Source organism: Solanum pennellii, chromosome 5, assembly GCF_001406875.1.
Source record: "Solanum pennellii chromosome 5, SPENNV200".
Classification (NCBI taxonomy): domain Eukaryota; kingdom Viridiplantae; phylum Streptophyta; class Magnoliopsida; order Solanales; family Solanaceae; genus Solanum; species Solanum pennellii.
Genome location: NC_028641.1, coordinates 5,000,005 through 5,023,067, shown reverse-complemented (window position 1 = coordinate 5,023,067; position 23,063 = coordinate 5,000,005). Strand labels below are relative to the sequence as shown.

General features: G+C 34.6%; 1 protein-coding gene across 3 annotated transcripts; it reads left to right on the top strand.

Annotated features, from left to right (window-relative positions):
• Positions 1–13,197: 13,197 nt before the first annotated feature.
• Positions 13,198–15,647, top strand: LOC107018870 (F-box/FBD/LRR-repeat protein At1g13570-like). 3 transcript variants are annotated; one of them, XM_015219455.2, is made up of 5 exons: positions 13,198–13,357; positions 13,637–13,711; positions 13,932–14,783; positions 14,871–15,032; positions 15,121–15,647. In XM_015219455.2, exons 3-5 carry the CDS (start codon positions 13,953–13,955, stop codon positions 15,400–15,402), a joined length of 1,275 nt encoding a protein of 424 aa, XP_015074941.1. In that variant the 5' UTR covers positions 13,198–13,357; positions 13,637–13,711; positions 13,932–13,952; the 3' UTR covers positions 15,403–15,647. The 3 variants fall into 3 exon arrangements, with proteins under 3 accessions (XP_015074941.1, XP_015074940.1, XP_015074939.1); XM_015219454.2 differs by having other exon boundaries at positions 13,637–13,818; XM_015219453.2 differs by lacking the exon at positions 13,637–13,711.
• Positions 15,648–23,063: the final 7,416 nt, after the last annotated feature.

Genomic DNA, 23,063 nt, shown 5'->3' with positions numbered 1-23,063 from the left:
GGAATCCCGCGAACCGGCCGGTTCAGCCGGGCCGGGACCGGGCCGGGTCGACCGGGACACAGGGGTGAACCGGCCCCTGACCGGTCCCCTCATCCCCCATCCCGTAATCCCCTTAAACCCTGGGGGATGGGCCGGTTCCGGGGCGGGTCGGGATGGGACGCGGGCCGGGGCGGGATGACCCGGTCCCCCTGCCAGCCCTAGTAGGATATTAGAAGGCTATGAAGTGGGGATATGAAACCGATCCACGAAAGATTAATATTTTGGATGCAATTCCAACTTGGACGACAAGTGTTCAACAAGAGACAACAACAAATCGTTGTCGGTACTAAAAAATTTGTTCGGAAGATGAAATCTCAGAGAATTTTAATGAACCCGCTTTTGAAAACGTCATTCATGAACTTGAGGTCATGATTAATTACCGCAATAAAATGGACGTCAATAACTTATTGAATTATCCACGTGAAAATGACACAAATTCAGAGGTTTAGAGTTTAGAAGAAATTGGGTATACGATTAAAAAAACAATGTTGATGATGAAATAGTACATGATACAATACATTTGAAATCAGTTGTTACACATATAAAACCCCTTATCAAATCTAGAACTCTTCACAATTTTATGATATAGTTAGAAAAGATAACATCAGAACTTTTTGAAACAACTTGGAAAAGATTATTACATCACGTAATTCCAAGCCAATTAACCTATCAAATCCTTTCAAGGGCGCTGGTGGAGGAAGTATTAAACAACGAAAGTCATATAAATTGGGACGAAGGGAGTAATATATCTCGCAACCACAACTGTCTATACTAAATATATTTCATAAAAACAGGGCAAAAACAGAGCCATACACTACTATCGACTGCATTCTCATTCATTTCGACATAACTTTCAAAACAAATTCATAACAAGAAAAAAATTAGCTACCAAAAACATAAACTACTTCTACTTGAGGTGATGCACGCTGAAATGTATTTAGCAATACAGGGATTTTGTTTTTGAGTTTTTCAGAAGCATTATCATAATCTGGCAAGGGATGGATTCGCATATTCTCTAGTACGGGAGACTTGGCCAACAAAAGCTTGATAAGTTGCATCTCACGGTCCGAGCCTGTAAAACAACTTAGCTCAAATTTCCTAAGGTGATTAAATTTCACATCGGAGAAAGCTTCCAATTCAAGACATTGTAGTGCTGACATATCGTTATCATAATCTTCAACCTGAGAAAGATAAATCGACAATTCAACTCTCTAAACTTAAGAAATTACGAAAAATAAAAGAGAAATGAAGGAATCGAATTGATTAAGAACCTGTATTTCCAATATTTGCAAGTGTTGGAAACTTTTAATCAAGAAAACAACACTCGAGACAACATCTAATTCACGCAGATAAATCTCATCTAGGCGAAGTTGTTTGAGAGAGTTAAGATCAAACGGAAGCCTTGTTGTTACTTCACCAGCTGCTACAGCCAAAACCTATGAATGAAGATCGAAAATACAAAAAATGAGTCAAACATATTTCATCAATGAAAATGCTCGATGAAGTAATAAAAGCACATGTACGTATATATACCTTGAGACTATGGCCATTCAATACCAGATATTCGAGATGATAGAAGGACTTGAAATAATTTCTGCTCCCCACATGATAGTTTCTATACCAAAGTGTGAGATCTTGAAGATTAGGGGTACTTTTTAAACATATAGACCCTTCCATTTCGTTGAATTCAAAGGCTCGAAGCTTGGGACCATTAATTTCAATGATACCAAAATAAACATTTTGATGCAACATTAACGTATCAAGCAATGGACAATTAGAGATCAAATTTTCTAGTATTTTGGAAGAAATTGTCATGTTCCTTAATTCCAGGCAAATTAACGTATCAAAACCTTTGAAGTTCCGTGGAGCAAGTTGTATTGAACAACCACTGAGGCTTAGATGCATCAATCGCAAACAAGTGAAAATTGAAGAAGGCAATTTATGTTGGTTATATCCGGAGATATCAAGTTCAAGATGCTGAACACTATTCCTAGAGAGGAAATATATCAACTTGTCAAGCACAGGACTATCTTCAAGTCCACGAATCGAGAGGATAAACTTAGAAATTGGTCCATCATGAGAAGTCACAAGATGATAGATGATGTTAGTAAATTTTGTTAAAACACTTCTCTTGTCCACTTTTGATTGCCAAAGCTTATAGTCTAGTTTCAAATCAGGTATTTTGCACCAGTTATATCTCCATTTCGTCGATAAGATGCTTGTCCTAACAGCTTCTCGTAAAGGCAAACACATAAGAATCTCATCGATTACGTTGTCAGGAAGGCTACTAAGTACATCCAGAGGTACACTTTGACGAGCATGTTTGGAAAACATTGTATCACCAATTAAAATCTGCAGAATAAACATCATTATATTAATCTACTTGACATGATTCGATTGAACCCTCTTCGATAAAAAATATGCTACTATATATATAAATATGTTTATTTTTGGCCATATACATATATTTTTGAATTTTTGGCTCCGCACTATTTACAACAACCAGATTAGGATAAAAATAAACGGAAAATTTGTCAAACTAGGTAGTAGTATTGCACAATATTCATAACACGCAAAGGAGATATACTGTAGCCAGAAATTTCAGGTAGGGTGTCTAATTATATCAATTTATGTCAACACAAGTAACTATATAAGAGTTTCACATGTTTATTTAATTATTAAATTCAAGAAAGCCTCAATAATTGAAAAAAGAAAAAAGAAATACGCCAGCAAGGATTTGAACCGCGGCAATGGTGTGCTCTAGAGCACGGTTTCTTTGGTATTTTTGGGTGTTCAAAATACTATATATACCAATATAAAGTCAAATTTTATGTATGTAAAATTTATTTACACAATTTCAAGACAAACCTGATAACGAGAATCGTAAATCAAAATTTCTTCAATAGCAAGAAGACTTAATGTGCATCCACACCACCTTGATTAATGAAACTCGCGAAAGAATTGGATGAATGATAGATATACTACGATCTTAAAAATCTCAAACCCATGATAAACGAAACAAGAAAATAATTTTCTTGTCGATGATATTTTTTTCTTGACTTGGTGGAGCTTTTCTCATAATAAATTTGCTATGGAACTTTTGACTTGGTGGAGCTTTTTCTCATAATTAATTTGCTATGGAACTTTTTCTTCACCTTTTATACAACAACGTAAAATTAAAGTAGGTTTTTTTAAATTATATTCGAATCCCAAATTTTCCATCCAATTTAGAATTGGATATGTATATGGCTTCCCTGGTCAATTCTAAATTGGATTAGTGTATATTAATATTATATTATATTTTTTGTTAGCTCTAACTTTAATTATTTGTCCAATTTTCCTTTTTTTACTTGTTGATTTTGATCTATAAAATAAAAAGATTTTATCTATTATACCATTAATTGAGTAATTTTCAAAAAAGGTAAAATTTCTTGAAAATCTTAATTTTTTAATTCATCCAATTCATAATTAATAAGGATAGAATGGTAAACTCAATAATTGTTTTATTAATAGGTGTGTCAATTCAAAAATATACAAGTAATTAGGGATAACTTAAATACATATAATTAAATATTAATTATAACTATCAAATGTATATCACATTTAATTTTCTAATCAAAATAGAAAACTCCAATTTACTAGTGTGGGACCACAAAGGTTTTATGTTGACTTGACACGCCCCTTAAGAAAGTATGCTCAAATATGTAATAAAAATTTGGTTAATCTATGTAATTTTTATTTGAAAGACTCATTCATGCAATTATTTGTTAATTGAAAATAGTTCCATTTTGCAGAACCATTTTTTACATGTGGTCAATTATAATTCGGCTATGTCAATTAAATTATTTTGTAAAAAGGAAAAAGGCTCAAATATGTCATCGAACTTTAAGAAAAAACATCTCGCTCGTAAGCCTTTCTCTCGTCCCCGGCGTGCGCGACCGCACGCTCGTTGGTGACTAACGAACCCTTGCGCGGATTGCGCCAAGGAATGCTAAAATGCCTCCCTTCCATCTGGCGCGGATTGCGCCAAGTAATAATAAAATGCATCCCTCCCGTAGCGCTCATTGGGTCCAACAAACCCTGGCGTGGATTGCACCAAGGAACACTAAAATTGACAACCCTCCCTCGCGCCCCGTCCACCGAGTGTGAGGGGGGACGTGTGCTGCTCTTGAAACACAAACGACTCTCGACAACAGGTATTTCAGCTCTTGCATCGATGAAAAACATAGTGAAATGCAATACTTGGTGTGAATTGCACAATCTCGTAAACGTAACCATCGAGTTTTTGAACGCAAGTTGCGTTCGAAGCCATTAGGCCGAGGGCACATCTGCTTGGGCGTCACGCAGGGCGGAAAGCTGGCCAGCCGCGCGCTCGATCCAAATTTGATTTCTAGTAATTTTTGTTATTTTATAGGGAACTTTCAAAAGCTCCTAGCATAAAATAACGTCCAGCCAACTTTACTGTAACAAGAATATAAACAAAATTAGCACCAATCACTACTAGAAACATAAACATTTCCCATCGCGAGTCACTGAAAAATTTATGTTATAGAATATTATTTTCCCACTCGGTTCGATCGAACCAATCTCTCTTTTGCAATAAGTTCTTATCTGTTGCAACCTTAAATTTGAAGAAAATGTTGAATTCAAATCTTTTACTAGAACAATAACATCTAATATCATTATGATTTATGAAACTTATGTTTTGCTATCGCTCGAGAAATCTATGCTCACTGCTGATGATAGCCGAAGCTGGAGCAGCTTCTTAGTAATTCTCAATGCTTCTACAGGTTCAAGCTCTGGATGCTCCACAATGCTCATTGTCACGATTGATGGCGAGCTGAACAGAAGAAACTGTATAAACTCAAACTCGGGAACAAAACTCGAGATATTAGTTAAAATGATGAACACCAGAACATCCGTACAATACTAGCTTCTGAAGAACAGGGCAGCTGGAGAGAAAACTAACAAAATAGTCGTTGACAAACTGAACGCCAATAAGCTCTAATTGGTCGAGATATAGGAAGCCTTTAAAATTTGGTGGATGATGCGAAAAATGAAGATTACGGAGCTTCAAATATGTCAAATCCAAACAAGAAAAGCAATACGAAGGTAGCTTATGACTCATAATGTCCTTCTTATATTCCAAACTAATTTCTCGATGTTTTTCTGAGATAATTTTCGAATCCATTTGTTAACATTAGGAGCCCTTGTTGATTTGAAATTTGGAACAAATACTTTAAATTTCTCTATTCGACCAGGATGAAACTTAAGAAATCTAGTGACAATTTCATCCAATTGGTACTTGTGCTCGAGCTCAACTTCAGATAATATACGAACTTTCTTCTGGACAATGACAAAGTTTTGAAGCTCTTTGGAGAATTTGTCATCAAATTCCAACTCGGGAATCGTTGAGTAGTACAATGTCCACTTCTTTGACAGAACACTCGTTCTCACAGCATCACGTATAGACATTTTCTCCATCAAGTAATTTTTGGCTGGTGTCTAATTGACTTATTTTGAAACGTTTTGCAGACATATCTTCCACCAACGTAATCAACTCTATTTTTATTGATAGAACAATATACAAAAAAAGGAAGACTCGGTGGACAAAGTTGCTTACTAGTGGGAGGTGACAGATATCCTGTGGAATTAGTCGAGCTGCACGAAAACTAGCCTGAAAACCACAGTCATAAAAAATATATTTAAAAAATACAATAAATAACATATAAAACAGCATGATCAACCATAACTTTTACATGTATTCTCTAAGAATTTACCCTATTTACTGTCCGAATCAAGTATTTCATTAAACTTTGTTTGGATTATTGTTGCACATTGTATCATAATCATCTTATTGTATTGTGTTGTATGGTTTTCAATCGTTACATAATGTCAAACGTCAGGATAAACCTTACAAAATAAAAAGTAGGACATGGAATAAAACTAAATTTTCATCTTCAGCATTTGATGATACAAAACTTAAAAAACAAAAAGTAGGTTATTTCATGTTAGCTATTTGATGATACGATACTGTATTACAAACCTCGTATTTAACTTCAGAGAGCAGAGTTTTGGTTTCAGGCTTAAAATTTGGCCAAGTATGGGAGTCTTTTGGCCCTAAAAAGTTTTCTGTGTCCAAATTCACTTCTTCTTCTTCTTCTCGACTCTTTTTTTTTCTATTTCTCAACCATTTAACAATTAATTAACATCTTTAACTACTTGTTAACTATTTTTTAATCATCAAATCATTTCTTTGATCCTTCAACTTAAGTACCAACAAGTAATTCTTCTACTTTAGTTACTTAGTTTGTTTTGAGACCAAATCTTTCGGTGCTTCTTTCTTCTACTTTTCTCATCTTAATTCGTTGATAACCTTCTTGATTCAAGTCCGTTAGTATTTATTTGGTTCGTCCTTTGTTCAAGAGTCAAAAGAATCACTCCACCACAAAGGATAGTTGACCTTGAATTGGTTGGCAAAGCTAGTTCACCATCAATTTTGAGATAGTAGGAGAGTTGAGAGTTCAAACTAAGAGTGCCGTGAGAATTTTGCTATTAACTTGTTTTTTAAGTTTTATAGGTATGATGGAAGTATCATTATCGTTTTGCAATCAAGATCGTCGTACTATGAGTACAAATTAAATGAGTTGTTATTGAAAAGGTCATTCAATTAGTCACCAAGGAACCCAATGAGAGGTAATGATGCTAATTCTTGCACTTTCTTTAGCTGAAAACTTCATCATGACTAGTAGCCAATTGAGTATAAGTGATCATGTAACCCTTTGTCTTGTTTTGATAATGTACATATTGAGAATATAGATACACTAGTTAATCCTATTGATGATCAAATTATTTCTTCTACTACAGTCAATTTGTGTCCACCTAGTGTTGATTATGTAACGCATTTCTTTACTACTTATTTAGATATGATGACGTTTGCATTTTTGAATGGAGTATGATATAGGAAGATAAGAGTGTCAGCCGGTTCAAAAAGTGTTGATCCATGTTCGTGGATTTCCTTTCTATTTGACCCCGGTAATGAGTTGAACTATATCACTTGTTTAGTAATACTAAGTCAAGATGACAAACACAATTTGGAGGAATTTGTTGGCAAATCTCTGTATGATGTAGAGTTCTTTTGAGAGTTTACAATCCACATGAGGGACCTATATTGTGTAATGGTAGTTTTCTAACCCCTTTCTTTACTATCTATCTATCTCTTTGCGTATTCTATCCAAGCAAATTGTAATGAAATTCAAAGTCAAGAGAAAATAGATGATCGTAAGCCACTAAAATTTATAAAATAAAGATACGTTTATTTAAATATTATATATATTTCATTCTCATAAATTCTAAATAAAAATGTTGTAATTGATTATAATTTGATTCTTAACTTTCTTTTTTCAATTGACAGTATACATTTCTTGTAATATTTTTGTAAGAAAATTATAACATATATAAATTATTGTACACATTACAACATAATTGATTATATTTTTGAAAACTTATATAAATTATCAAGATTATTCTAAAAGCCTCTATTTGTAATATCCATATTCTATCCAAGCAAATTGAGATCCATATTCTATCGAAGCAAATTGTAATGAGATTCAAAGTGAAGAAAAAATAGATGACGGGAAGCCGCTAAAATTTATAAAATAGAGATATGTTTATTTAAATATTATTTCCTGTCTCAATTTACAGTATAACATTGCTAATATTTTTGTGAGAAAATTATAACATATATAAATTATTGTACATATTACATAATAAGACAAATGTTTAAATATCTTTAGTTGATGATAGTTTTGAAAACTTTTTTAATAGAATCAATAATTATATAAACTATTGAGATTATTCTAAAATCCGTTTAAAATAAAATTAAGACTTCACACTTATTGTTTTTTAAAAATTTAATCCTGATTAATTTTAGTTTGAGCTTGAAATGTTTACTAAAACATCTCAAAGAAGATAATCTTACAAAACAAATATTAAAACATGATTAATTCAAATTAAAGAGAATTAGAGCAATTATGAAATAAAAAGTAACTATAAATTTAATTATGTATGAGTTTTAATTATAATAAAATCAATAATAAATTTTAAAAAATATGTGCATGATAATTAGTGAGAGATTAGCAAAAACTATTAAGAAAATTTTAATTAATACTCTTTCTATTCTTTTTTTGACAACTATTTTGAAATAAGTATTTACAATATACCTAACAACTAAAAAGTTATGTATAAAACCTAATTTTAAAAGTCAAAAGATTATACAAGGCAATTTTCAATCGAATGGGTTCGGATCCTACTCCTGAAGGTAAAGAGATCGTTTTTGTTTAATAAAAACAGAATAACAAGATAAACTATATATACTAATATTAGACAAAGGAAAAAAAGAACTTACAATTAAATTCCGTTTGAAGAAATAGGCAGAGAGAAGCAGCGTAGTGCCCTTTAGGATTCTGAATGTTTGGCCTTTGAGTTGTATAAAAATTCTTATTTATAAATTTTCTTACCTAATATTTAGGAATTTAAAATTATTTAAAATTTTATAAACAATTTATATATTCTAAATTTAGTCGGTGCGATATGAGATTCAAAAAAGTTGATCTTTAATTAATTAAAATGTGCGTTATCTTCCAATGTTTTTTAGGAAATATGTTATTTAGACTTTAGAAGATTATATATATGAGTGATTAAATGGTAAAAAGGATTAATATTTAGGAAGTTCGTGATTATTCAAAAAAGGGATCAAAAGTGCACATTTCAAATAACTAAAAGTTAAATGTCGTAATTTACCAATAACTAAGGGGCTAAAAATGTTATTAACCCTATAATAAAATATAAATGGAAAAAGCATTATCGAGAAAAAATGTCTTTGTTAATAAATTGAATTATTGATAGATACACAATTCATATCAAGAGAGAAAAAAAACTGATATTGCACCTTATTTTTGGACAATATTAACGATGTAATCCATATGATTTTTCGTGTGTATGAATTCATGGATGCTTTCTGAAAAAGATAATGAGGACCTCTGTAATTAGTAGGGGAGCATTATGTATAGTCTCGCCATTTTTTAAGGTAAATTTTTGCATTTAGGGTTGACTTTAAGGAATCACGCGACTTCCTTGATATTTTGTGTGTATTAACCCATGAATGTTAGCGCCTTCTGATGCCCGGAAGGTTTTTCTGAATAAACATTATGAGGAACTCTATAATGAAATGAGTGAGCATTACGTACAATCCCACCATTTTTAAGACATATTTTTGCATTTAGGACCAACTTTTCAGAATTACGCGACTTCTTGGTTTTCATATGTATTAGCCCATGGATGTTGGCGCCTAACGCCCGAAAGTTTTTTTCTAAACAATTTTTATAAGGGCCTCCATAATGAGTTGGGAAAGCATTACATATAGTCCCGCCATTTTTAAGACATACTTTTGCATTTAGGAGACAACTTTTAGGAATTATGCAACTTTCTTGATTTTTCGTGTGTATTGACACAAGATATTGGCGTCAACGAGGTTTTTCTGGGGAAAAAAAACTTTAAGAGAACCTCTGTAATAAGTTGGGGGAGTATTATGTATAGTCCCACAATTAAGGCATATTTTTCCAGTTAGGGACCAACTTTTAGGAATCACACGACTTTCTTAGTTTTTCGTGTATATTAGCACATACATGTTGGAACCTTCTAGCGCCCTAAAAGTTTCTTTGAAAAATCTTTATGAAAACCTCTGCAATGACTTAGGGAGCATTATGTATAGTCTCACCATATTTTTAAGACATGTTTTTTTATTTAGGGGTCAACTCTCAGGAATTGTGTGTCTTTCTTAGTTTTTCATGTGTATTAGCCCATTGATGTTGGCGCCTAGAAGGTTTTTCTTAGAAAACTTTACGAGAACCTCCGTAATGAGTTGAAGGAGAATAAAATATAGTACAACTTTTTTTAAGGATTACTATTGCATTTAGAGGCCAAAATTTAAGAAATATGCAACTTTCTTAGTTTTTTCGGTTGTATTAGCTCATGGATGTTGGCGCCTTCTTGCGCTCAGAAGGTTTTTTCTGAAAAACTTTATCAGGATCTCCATAATAAGTTCGAGAAGAATTACGATTAGTCGCACCATTTTAAGACATATTTTTGTATTAAGGGGGCAACTTCTAGGAATTACGCGATTCTTTTGGTTTTTCATATGTTAATGTCTATAGATGTCGGCGCCTTCTGGAGCTCGGAAAGTTTTCTCAAAAAAAATTATTAGGACATCTATAATAAGTTGGAGGAGGATTACGTATTGTTCCACCATGTTTTACAAGAATATTTTTGAATCTGGAGGGTAACTTTTAGGAATTACACGATTTTCTTGGCTTTTCATGTGAATTAGCCCATGATTGTTGGAGCCTTCGAGCGCACAGAAGGTTTAATAAGGACTTTTGTAATGAGTTGGGGGAGCAGTAAGTACAGTCCCACAATTTTTCGTACATAACTTAGGATTTAGTAGTCTAGTCCTAATATAACTCTAACTCTAACTCGTCAGTATGCTTCAATGGACATGTTCCTTAGACGTGTTACATTAGTTGTCAAGCTTCCTTCAACAAACATTACTTATAGTCCCACAATTTTAAAGCATATTTTTGCAATCATGGGTCAACTTTTAGGAATTACACGATTTTCTTATTATTTCGTTCGTATTAACCCATGAAAGTTGGCGCTCAAAAGGTTTTTTGAAAAACTTTACGAGAACCTCTGTAATGATTGGGGGAACAATAGATATCGTCCTACTTTTTTTATTAAGGCATATTTCTGCATATAAGGGCTAACTTTTAGGAATTATGCGGGTTTTTTTGTTTTTCTGTGTATTAGCTCATGCATAGTTCCGTCTTTTGACGCTCGAAAGGTTCTTTTGAAACAACTTTATGGTGACCTCGGTAATTAGTTGTGGGAACATTATGTATAGTTCCACCAATTTAAGACATATTTTGCATTAATGAGCTAATTTTAGTAATTACGCGACTATCTTTGTTTTTCGCTGAATTAGCCTATGGATGTTGGCGTCTTCTAGCACCTGAAATGTTTTTCTGAAAAAAAATCTATAAGGACCTCTGTTATGAGTTGTGGAGCATTGTGTATAGTCCCACCATTTTTAAGACATATTTTTACATAGAGAGGCAAACTTTTAAGAATTACACGAGTTTCTTGATTATTTTTTTTGTGTATTAACCCATGGATCTTGGCGCATTCTGACGCCCGAAAGGTTTTTCAGAAAAAAACTTTATGAGCAAATCTGTAATGAGTAAGGGGAACATTATGTATTGTCCCACCATTTTCTAAAGCCTATTTTTGTATTTAGGGAACAACTTTTAGGAATTACGCAACTTTTTTATTTTTTCGTGGCGTCTGAAAGATTTTTTTAAAAAAACTTTATGAGGACCTCCAAGGCTTTTGGGTGAATTTTTTGCAAGACCTTTATGAACCTCATTAGAGAGTTGTAGCCCTTGAATAATTTGGAGGTAGGCTTTCGGGTGAATTTTTTGTGAAACTTTTATGGTACCCTTCATAGGGAGTTGAGGGAGCAGAATCTGCAGTCTCACCATTTTAGAGTAATTTTTGGGCATTTGAGAGCTAATTTACAATAATTAGGTGGTTTTCTAAGTTTTTTGTGTTTGTTAGCCCATGAAGATTTTAGTGATATGGCTTCCGGATGATTTTTTGGCAAAATCTTTATGGAACTCTCCTTACGGAGTCTGGGCAGCAGTACGTACAGTCTCACAATTTTAGAGTGATTTTTTTGTATCTAGGGGCTAATTTACAAGAACTATATGGTTTTCATAGTTTTTCGCATGCCCATGAATATTTTTGTGATATATATGGCTTATGGATGATTTTTTTGTAAAATCTTTATGAAAACCTCCGCAAAGAGTTGTAGGAGAAGTATGTACAATCTCAACATTTTAAAGTGATTTTGGGCTAAGGGCCAATTTACAAAAATCAGGAGATTTTTTAGTTTTTTGTATATGTTAGTCCATAGATATTTTGGTGAATTGCTTCTAAATGATTTTTTTGCAAAACCTTTGTGAAATTCTCCATAAGAAGAAGTTGGGGGATTAGTACGTACAGTCTCACCATTTTAAAGTGATTTTTGAGCATTTAGGGGCCAATTTATAGGAATTAGGCCACTTTCTCTATTTTCGTGTGTGTTATCCCATGACTATTTTGGTGATATGACTTTCATACATGGGCTAACATACGTGGAATGACATATTTTGGTGTTAGCTCGTGTATGAAAGTCATATCACCAAAATATTCATGGGCTAACACACACAAAAAAAACTAAGAAAATTACTCAACTCTCGTAAAAATTGACCCTTAAATGCTCAAAAATCACTCTTAATAATGGTGAGACTGTATGCACTGCTCTCTTAACTCTCTACTAAGTTTCTGTGAATATTTCACATGTAAATTGACCCGAAGTTATATCACCAAAATAATTATAGGCTAACACACACAAAAATTAGTGAAAATCGCCTAATTCTTGTAAATTGACCCTTAAATGTCATAATATATAAATATGTCATTTAACTTGGTTTCAATTGACAACGACGCATCCAACTTTGAGTGAGCACAAACAAAACATTTAAATTTGTATAAAATTTAACAAATAGACATATCCATCCTACATGACAATTTGTGTCGCATGTGACATCCTACATGTACTATGTCATTTGGGCGTGTTGTCTACTCGTTAAATTTTACATAAATCAAGTGTTTATTGGGCAATCTCAAATTTGAAGTGCGTAGGTATCAGCTACAATCAAGTTAAATGATATATTTATGTATTACTTTTAGTTTATTTGATCTGGTGTAAATAACATACTCTCTTCGTTTCATAAAAAATAACTTAATTTGACTTGACATTGAATTTTAAGAAAATAATCAAGATTTTTGAATATTGTAGTCCTAAATTAAAGTTATGTCAAATATATACAAAATTTTCTTTAATCCAATGACCTTAAACATGTCAAGTGTAAAAATTAAAATTAAAATATTATATTAAAAAAGAAAAAGATTATTCATTTTTAAAGACTCAAAAGGAAAATGGATAACCCTTCCTTTTATTTTCCCTTATATAATTATATATATATATATACTCTCTAATCACTCCACACCGTTTGCTTTTCATTTTCCCCCTAAATTTTAAGAAAACCTCCGCCCTGTGAAATCTACAAATCCCCATTTCTCTCATTTTCTCTTTTGGCTGATGAAAACTATACTTTATGCCTTTTGGATCTTCCTAATTCACTAATTTTTGCTCTTGGTAAGCATTAATTCTTCTTCTTTTTTTCTCCATTTGGATTGTGTGCTTAGTTTATGAAATAAATGGTTTTAATTATGATTAGGGTTGTGCAAATTGTGTACAAAATGTAATTGGGTTCCTGTTTTGATTTTTCCCAATTTTAATTTTAGAATAAACAAATCTATGTATTGATTCGTGTATCATTGCGATTTTTTTTGAATGATTGTGTTGTTTGGGCTGAATTTTGGGTAACTTGATTAATTCTACGGGATACCTAACGCCTTCCGCCGTCATGAACAGGTGTCAGGTAACTCTGTCCATCAAGGTTAGGACAGATAAGAAGAATCAACTAGTGTGTTTTTCCGTCTCCGATGGGTATATCATGATTAAATTTTAGTTAGAACACACCCTTTTAGGATTATTTTTTTAATCACATTGGGGCCCGGTAAGGCGGTAATGAGAAATGGGGAGGGGATTATAAGGTGGGGAATCAAATCGAATCTCAGTAGTCAATCAACTGAGCCACTAAGATTCCGGCTCTTTTAAGTTTGTTTGGATATTACTCATTTTTGTTATTGTTGTTCATTTTCTACAGGGTTACATATGTGAATATGTTATGATGGATCCTGAGGCTAAAAAGCAGTGTTGTGAATCTTTACCTTTCGATGTACTTAGCAATCTTCCGGAGAATGTAATTGACATTATACTTATGTGTTTGCCGTTTAGAGATGCGGTGAGGACTAGCATCTTATCAAAAGTATGGAGATATAAATGGTGCCGACTTCCTGAGTTGACACTTGATGATGCTTTTTGGAAAACAAAGAATAACTTAATATGCCATACGACTGCGATTACCAAGATTATCTACCATATTTTGATTTTTCATGAAGGGCCGATTACAAAGTTTACTCTCTGTGTTCCTAAGTCGAGAAGTTGTCCTATGATCGATGACTTGATATATTTCCTTGCGAAAAATGGCATTCGGGATCTTGTGCTTAAACTTCCATTCAAGAGTGAACCATATGAATTGCCACCTTCATTTTTCAAAAGCTTGCACTTGAAGAATTTGAATCTCCAGAATTGCTCAATAGTTCGTCCACCGACCTTCAAAGGACTTGATAGGTTAATTAGGTTGGAACTATGTGAAGTTTCAATTTCTTCCGAGGATCTGGGAAGTTTGATCTCTCATTGCTTGTTGCTCGAGCATTTGGTGTTGTATATTGCCGAGACTTACAGCAACCTCATCGAAATTAATGCTCCTAGGCTGAAATCATTTTACTTCGCAGGCAGTGTGAGATCTATCATTTTAAAGAATATCCCTCATTTGGCAAAGCTTTTACTTGCATCTAGCGACACAGATTATTTTGGGGAAGAAAAATGGGATATTGTGAAGTTTTTCGAATCCTTTGAGTCTTTTTCTGCTCTCGAGCATATATACTTGAATATGGTAAATGTTGCTTCCTGGCTTCACGGTAACACATTTTGAATCTTTTCGGCTTCGTTTCATCCTGATTTTTTATTATTTTCTTTATAGTTATTTGCTGCAGAAGCGAGTGAAGTACCAAAGAGGCTTCCGTTTAATCTCAACAGTGTCAAAAGACTTGACATAAGTGTTGATCTTTATAACTCGGTTGAGGTATCATGTGCCCTATGCCTGATTAGAAGCTTCCCGTATTTACAATATATGGATATTTCGGTACGCATCTCTCTCTTATTGGCTTTTTCATTTTCATACTTAAATCATCAAAGAGTTCAGAGAAGTGAGTTTAGTTAATTTTCTTTAGGAGGCTTATCCTAAATATGATATGGAAGAAGCTTATCAAGTAGAATTTTCATCGGATGTGACGTTTAATCACCTAAGGGAAGTTAGGCTAACGCTTGCTAGTGGCTCAATCATCGAGATGCAGCTTGCCAAACTTCTGTTAGCCAATTCTCCCATGCTAGTGAGAATGCTCTTCACGTCGTCTGTAGTTAAAGGATCTGCTGCAGTCAAAAAACTCGTTGCTGAGTTAACAACATTTCAGTGTGCATCACCTAAAGCAGAGGTGTCCTACATCGAAAACTAGTACATGATTACAGTCCCGTTTATTGATCTTCTTCAGGGGTCTTTAATCGGACCATGATGTTTGGCTCAAATATTTTGCAAGTTAATCTGAATGGCTAGATAGTACTCTGGACATCAGTTTTGGGAAGATTACTGAATCTGTGTGGATGATTTGACTTATCTGTTGTGTAATATGTTATTAAAATATGAAGTTATCTTGGTCTCATTTCTGTCATTCAAGTTCATACCATCCGTGGTTAATGTTTATTGTGGGCTTGTTGTTTGTTATTTTTCTACTTGGTCCCGAGTTTGGCATGATTCGTTGCCCAACTGTTCTATAACACCTCGTTATGCAGAAGGTATTTATTTTTGCATCCTCATTTACTGTAGTATAGTGCATTAGTATAGTGCAACAGTGAATGGTTCTTCTAGTCTGTGCATTATGTTCCTAGTCTAATGAGAGATCATACAAGATGTTAGTAATTCATATTGTTGGGATGAAGCTAAAGTTATTTAGGCTATGTGAAGTTGTGTGGGGAAGTATTGGGCATAAGTGAGGACCGGAGAAGGTAGAGACGGGCTGAAGAAGTATTGGGGAGAAGTTAGACAAGACATGGCATACTTCTCAGTTATTCAGTAATGTTATTCATTGTTTAAGGATATTAGTTGCTCTTTTTTGGAGTTCATGCGTCACAAAACAGGAATTTAGAGTTATCTCGACTTTTCATGTGTATTAATTTATTAATTTTTGAAATGTGAATTTAGGGTTATCTCGACTTTCATGTGTATTAATTTATTAATTTTTGAAATGTGAATTTAGGGTTATCTCGACTTTCATGTGTATTAACCTATTAGTTTTCGAAATGTGTGTGATTAACTCTGTTTAAGTACAAATTTTGTGAGTTTATTTGTAACGACCTAGTAAATGATATTCATTGTTTTTTAAGGGCATACATCATTTTTTTGTGTACGAGTCATGAAATAGAAATTTAGGATTATATTGACTTTTCGTGTTTATCAGTCCACTAATTTTTAGGCAACTTTCATATATAGCAAATAAAAAATTCATATTTATATGCTATAGCAAAGTTTGCATAATTGCACTCCATAGTAAACAAATAAACTGTATGATTCGCTATACATATACAGTTGAAGCAAATCGTATAAAACGAAGTGTATAAAACAAGAAAGAGAAAGACACTTGGGCAGAGATCTGTATAAATACGAAGTGTATAAAACGAATTGTGTTATTATAAGTGTGTAGAACGATTATATACAATTTGAATTTGTATAAAATGAGAAAGAGAGAAAGATAAAAGAGACTTGACAAGGAATATACAATTGAACCGAATTGTATAAAACGAGAAAGAGAGAAATTAGATACAATTTGAAAATTGTATAAAACGAGAAAGAGAGAAATTAGATACAATTTGAAAATTGTATAAAACGACAAAGAGAGAGGCAAAAGAAACTGGGCAGGGGAATTATAAGTGTATAGGACGAAAATATATGTACTTGCATGTGTATATACAATTTTCTCACGCTTTATACAAACAGAAACGCAATTTATACATTTCATTTTTATTTTTTTTGAAGAAACAGATTACGGGTACAATTTTGTTGATCCCTTGATTCTACTGAAAGAGTTGGTTTTGGTTCTTGTGGAATCAAACTAAATGGAAGATGAATTAATATGAATATTTGGTAGGAAGATAATTAGTACAAAATACAAGTCAAAGATTGTATCTTGGTAGGTGAAAGTTAGGCAAACCATAAAATGGTTTGCTATCTTAACCTTGACAATTTTGACACATAGTGATGTCATGGATGACATCAATAGGATGAATTTATTCCTATAAATAGGTAGCTCTTAATTCATTTTCAAATCATCCTTTCACTTGCCTTCTCACCTTCTAAGGCATTGTGTTCTCTCTCTTGTAGTATTTCACTTATATTCTTTGTATAGTGAAATAAATATTGGTGCAGTTGTTCTTTGGTGGACGTAGGATCATTTTGATCCGAACCACGTTAAATATTGTTGTTCTTCCTTGTTCTTTAGTTTCACGTTTCCGCTAACAATTGGTATCAGAGCAAGGTTCTGTCTGAGTATGCTCTGTGGTTGCAGCACAGTCTGAACTTCCACATCAGAAAAGGATTACTTTGGTTTTCTGTAGTTCCAAATACATTGTAGTAGAAAAGGAAGAACAAGTAAAAAAAAAAAGAGTTCCATGAAGTTTGAAATTGATAGATTTAGTGGGCGCAACAACTTCAATATCTGGAAAATCCAGATGATAGCGTTACTGCGGAGGGAAGGTTCAATCCATGCTATTGACGGAAAGTACCCCGATAAGATATCGGATTCCGACAAAGAAAAGATTGAAGGAGATGCATTGAGTGCAATCCAACTGTCCCTTGCACCTAACGTACTTTGTGAAGTGAGTACAAGTACCGAAGAGACGGCCAAAGAGTTATGGGAAAAGCTGGAAGGGCTTTACCAGGACCAGTCAGTGACAACAAGGATGTTGTTACAACGGCGTCTTCATACATTTAAGATGGATTCAGGTACTTTGTTGCAAGACCATCTAGATGCGTTCAATAAACTTGTGATGGACTTACAAACTGCTGGAATTAAAAAGGACGAGGAGACACTTGCATGTTCTTTACTATTTTCATTGACTTCAAAATATCGTGATATTGAGAATTCAATGATGTATAGCAAACAACCTATTAAACTTGAGCAAGTGCGGCAAGCACTAAACTCTTGTGATGTGCGGATGCATTTTGAAGGAGACAAAAGTGACGAAGCTAGTGGACTCTTTGTAAGAGGTCGTACTAGCCAAAAGGGAAGGAGCAAATCGAAGTACAGATCAAAGTCTCGTGTGAACAAAAAGAATGCGGAGTGTTGGGGCTGTCACAAGAAGGGGCACTTTGAACGAGATTGCCCTATGTCGAAGTCCAAAGAAAAGGCGAGTGCATCCATTGTTGAGAAAGTACATGATAATGATGATGATTATGTACTAACAACATCATGCAATAATGGAGTCTATGACAACAAATGGATCTTAGACTCTGGTTGTACTCTGCATATGACATTCCGAAAAGATTGGTTCAGCAGCTATGAAACAAGCAGAGGAACTGTATTAATGGGCAATAATGCAACTTGTAAAATAGTTGGCATTGGTTCAGTTCATGTTCGCTGCCATGATGGAATCATGAGGACTATTACAGAAGTCCGTCATGTTCCTGATCTAAAGAAGAATTTGATCTCCCTGGGTACTTTAGATAAACAAGGCTATAAGTACATGAGTGAAGGAGGAACTATGAAAGTGACTAAAGGGTCTTTAGTCATGTTGAAGGCCAAGCTGGAGGATGGCCTCTACACACTTGCGGGAAGCACCATTATTGGCTCTGTAAATGCATCTACAGTGCAGTTATCTAATGATGACAAGGCAAAATTATGGCACATGAGACTAGGCCATATGAGCGCACGAGGATTGGAGATGTTGAGCAACCGCAACCTTTTGAATGGTGAGAAGATCAGCACACTTGAATTTTGTGAGCACTGCGTCTTAGGGAAGCAGAAAAAGGTCAGCTTCAGCACTGGCAAGCACAAGACGGGAGGGGTGCTAGACTACATCCATTCAGATTTATGGGGTCCCTCTAAGCTTCCATCAAAGGGAGGAAAGAGGTATCTTCTCACATTCATTGATGATTTTTCACGAAAGGTTTGGGTGCGTTTCCTGAAGACAAAAGGTGATGCTTTTGAAGCATTTAAAGAGTGGAAGATTTTGGTTGAAAATCAAATTGAGAGGAAAATCAAGTATCTTCGCACGGACAATGGCTTGGAGTTTTGCAGTGAAGAGTTCAATGATTTCTGCAAGGTTCATGGGATCGCAAGGCATAAGACGGTCAGGCACACACCACAGCAGAATGGAGTTGCCGAGAGAATGAACAGAACTCTTCTTGAGAAGGCTCGTTGTATGCTCTTACAAGCTAAGATGTCCAAAGTATTTTGGGCTGAAGCAGTTCATACTGCTTCTCATATTGTCAATCGGTCTCCAGCATCAGCGATTGACTTTAAGACTCCGAATGAGGTCTGGTCAGGTGAACCCTCTAACTATTCATACTTGCGAATATTTGGGTGTCCAACTTATTATCATGTTAATGAAGGTAAGCTTGAACCAAGGGCTAAAAAGGCCATATTCGTAGGGTATGTTGATGGAGTAAAAGGGTACAAACTATGGTGTTTGTCTTTACTCAAATTTGTAGTTAGTAGAGATGTTACCTTTGATGAATCCTCTATACTTGATCCTCGTAAAGTTTCTATGGAGTTATCTAGAAACGAGAACAACGAGCAGGTGGAGCTACCGGTGGAGCTTACCAAGAAACGGGATCAAGAGACTCAAAGTGATGAGTCAAAAGATGCAGAAGAACTTGCTTCCAATGAACCATACACAATTGCGAAGGGAAGGGACAAAAGGCGGATACGGAAACTGGAACGTCTTATAGAGCAAGAAAATCTGATTGCACAAGCGTTCGTAGCTGCAGAAGAAGAGATTAAGGATCTCGAGCCCTCTTCGTATATTGAAGCAACTTCTTGCAAAGATGCTGCACAATGGCAGTTGGCCATGATGGAAGAGATGGAGTCTCTTCACAGAAATGAGACATGGGTCTTAGTTAAAAGGCCAAAGGGGATGAGGACAGTTGGATGCAAATGGGTCTACAAAAAGAAAGAAGGTATTCCAGAAGTGGAAGCTGCTAGGTTCAAGGCGAGATTGGTTGCAAAGGGTTTCAGTCAGAAGGAGGGAATTGACTACAATGAGATCTTTTCTCCAGTCGTGAAACATAGCTCAATTCGCGTGCTGCTAGCATTGGTTGCACAATTTGATTTAGAGCTTCAACAGCTTGATGTCAAAACTGCTTTTTTACATGGTGATCTAGAAGAGACAATCTATATGGATCAGCCTGAAGGTTTCCTAGCTGAAGGAAAAGAAGACCATGTATGCCAACTGAAGAAGTCTTTGTATGGTTTGAAGCAATCCCCTAGACAGTGGTACAAGAGGTTTGATGCATTCATGACTACACATGGATTTTCGAGGAGTGCATTTGATAGTTGTGTGTATCACAAGAAGATGTCTGGTAACTCTATGATTTATCTTTTGTTGTATGTTGATGATATGCTTATTGCTGCTAACAACATCACAGAGATAAATATTTTGAAGAAACTGTTGAGCAAGGAATTTGACATGAAGGATCTAGGAGTTGCAAAGAAAATCCTTGGAATGGAAATTTCAAGAGAAAATGGTGTTGTACATCTTTCTCAGAAGAGGTACATCCGAAAAGTTCTTGAAAGATTCAATATGGATATGAGCAAGCCTGTAAGTACACCTTTAGCTTCTCATTTCAAGCTTTCAGAGTTACAAATGCCTCAATCTATGGATGAGGTGGAGCATATGTCAAAGGTTCCTTATGCGAGTGCAGTTGGTAGCATTATGTATGCTATGGTATGCACACGTCCAGATATTGCCCAATCTGTAAGTGTAGTAAGCAAGTACATGGCAAATCCAGGAAAAAGGCATTGGGAAGCTGTCAAGTGGATATTGAGATATCTCAAAGGAGCTCCTGATGTTGGCCTAACCTTTCGGAAAAGTGAAGGTATTTCAATTCTCGGTTATGTTGATTCTGACTATGCAGGGGATCTTGATCGAAGGAGGTCCACAACTGGATACATCTTTACTCTCGTTGGCAGTGCCGTTAGTTGGAAATCGACTTTACAGTCGATTGTCGCTTTGTCTACAACAGAGGCAGAATATATGGCAGCAACGGAGGCAGTGAAAGAAGCTATCTGGTTGAAAGGTTTGGTGGCAGAATTGAGTTCAGCTCAGCTTAAATCAATTCTAAAATGTGATAGTCAAAGTGCTATTCATTTGATTAAAAATCAAAGATTTCATGAGCGCACCAAACACATTGATGTCAGATTTCATTTTATTCGAGATGTCGTAGAAAAGGGAGCTATCAAGGTTGAGAAGGTTATCACAGACGATAACGCTGCAGACATGTTGACCAAAATAGTCCCGCTTGCCAAGTTTGCACACTGCAAGGACTTGGCGGGAGTATGATGCAACTCTAAGAGAACAACTGCTAGGTGGAGCTGGTATGTTCAACAAAGGTTTGATTCTTCTTGTTTCTTACAATGGGATTGCCCAGTAAGCTTAGAAGTTTTGGCCGGAGTTGTTTATACGCATGCTTGGAACACAAACCAAGGTGGAGATTGAAAGAGTTGGTTTTGGTTCTTGTGGAATCAAACTAAATGGAAGATGAATTAATATGAATATTTGGTAGGAAGATAATTAGTACAAAATACAAGTCAAAGATTGTATCTTGGTAGGTGAAAGTTAGGCAAACCATAAAATGGTTTGCTATCTTAACCTTGACAATTTTGACACATAGTGATGTCATGGATGACATCAATAGGATGAATTTATTCCTATAAATAGGTAGCTCTTAATTCATTTTCAAATCATCCTTTCACTTGCCTTCTCACCTTCTAAGGCATTGTGTTCTCTCTCTTGTAGTATTTCACTTATATTCTTTGTATAGTGAAATAAATATTGGTGCAGTTGTTCTTTGGTGGACGTAGGATCATTTGATCCGAACCACGTTAAATATTGTTGTTCTTCCTTGTTCTTTAGTTTCACGTTTCCGCTAACATCTACTCTCCTAGGATTTATCCATGATTTGAGGGCCACTAATCCATGATTTGAGGGTCGTTAGTGGCGTATTTCTCGAACTAGGATGATATAGATTTTGACCTCTCTTTATGAATAAACTTCGCTTCTGTTTGTATAAGTGAGAAAGGCGAGGGTGGCGAGCGAGATCTGGAAGAGGGGAGAGAGGGGAACAAAAATATATATATTTATACAATTTTCTCTGCTTTATACAATTAGAAACAATTTTTATACACTTGTGTTTGTATAAAAAGTGAGGAAGCGAGCGAGAGATTGGAGGAGAGTGGCGAGCGAGATATTTGGGAGAGAGGCGCCTGACAATTTTTTGCAAACGTTTGCTATGGAGCACAATTAAATCAAACCCTAACTACTCCATTTATTTTAGGTTATTAGTTTGTTATTATATACAATTTTCCCTTAATTTTTTAGAATATATGTGACCCACTCAATTTGGAGCTCAAATTTTGTGTCCATTCATTGACCTAATAAATGATACTCATCATTTTTTCAACTTATCATGTGAGTTAGTCTACAAAATTTATAAAATGTGTGGTAAGAGTCTATTTGATTTGAAGTTTATGGGTCAGAAAACATAAATTTAGGATTATCTCAAACTATCGCGTGGAAAATCAAAAAAAAAATGCTTTCAATATCCTTTCATTCCATAAGACCATCTCCAATCCATCTCTATTTTACTCTCCATTTTATATATTTGGAGAGTAAAAGAGAGAGTGGCACCAACTCACCTTCAAATCACTCTCTATTCTTCAAATTTAGAGAGTTGAATATTTGGAGAACTATTATTCACATTCTCTATTTGACTTTTTTAATATTTTATTATTATTTCCATTACTTTCCAATTAACATATTATTTACATTTAGTTTCATTAATTAAATATCTAATATTCATGAAGTCACTTAGCCGTATACTATACAAAGGGAAAGGCGTCGGTAC

What these genes read in the sequence shown, in the direction of transcription:
- LOC107018870 (XM_015219453.2), top strand. Translation starts at nt 13,953, where the DNA reads ATGATGGATCCTGAGGCTAAAAAGCAGTGTTGTGAATCTTTACCTTTC. An exon ending in AGCATATATACTTGAATATG is followed by an intron (nt 14,784 to 14,870) that starts GTAAATGTTGCT and finishes TTTTCTTTATAG; the next exon opens with TTATTTGCTGCAGAAGCGAG. An exon ending in TACAATATATGGATATTTCG is followed by an intron (nt 15,033 to 15,120) that starts GTACGCATCTCT and finishes AATTTTCTTTAG; the next exon opens with GAGGCTTATCCTAAATATGA.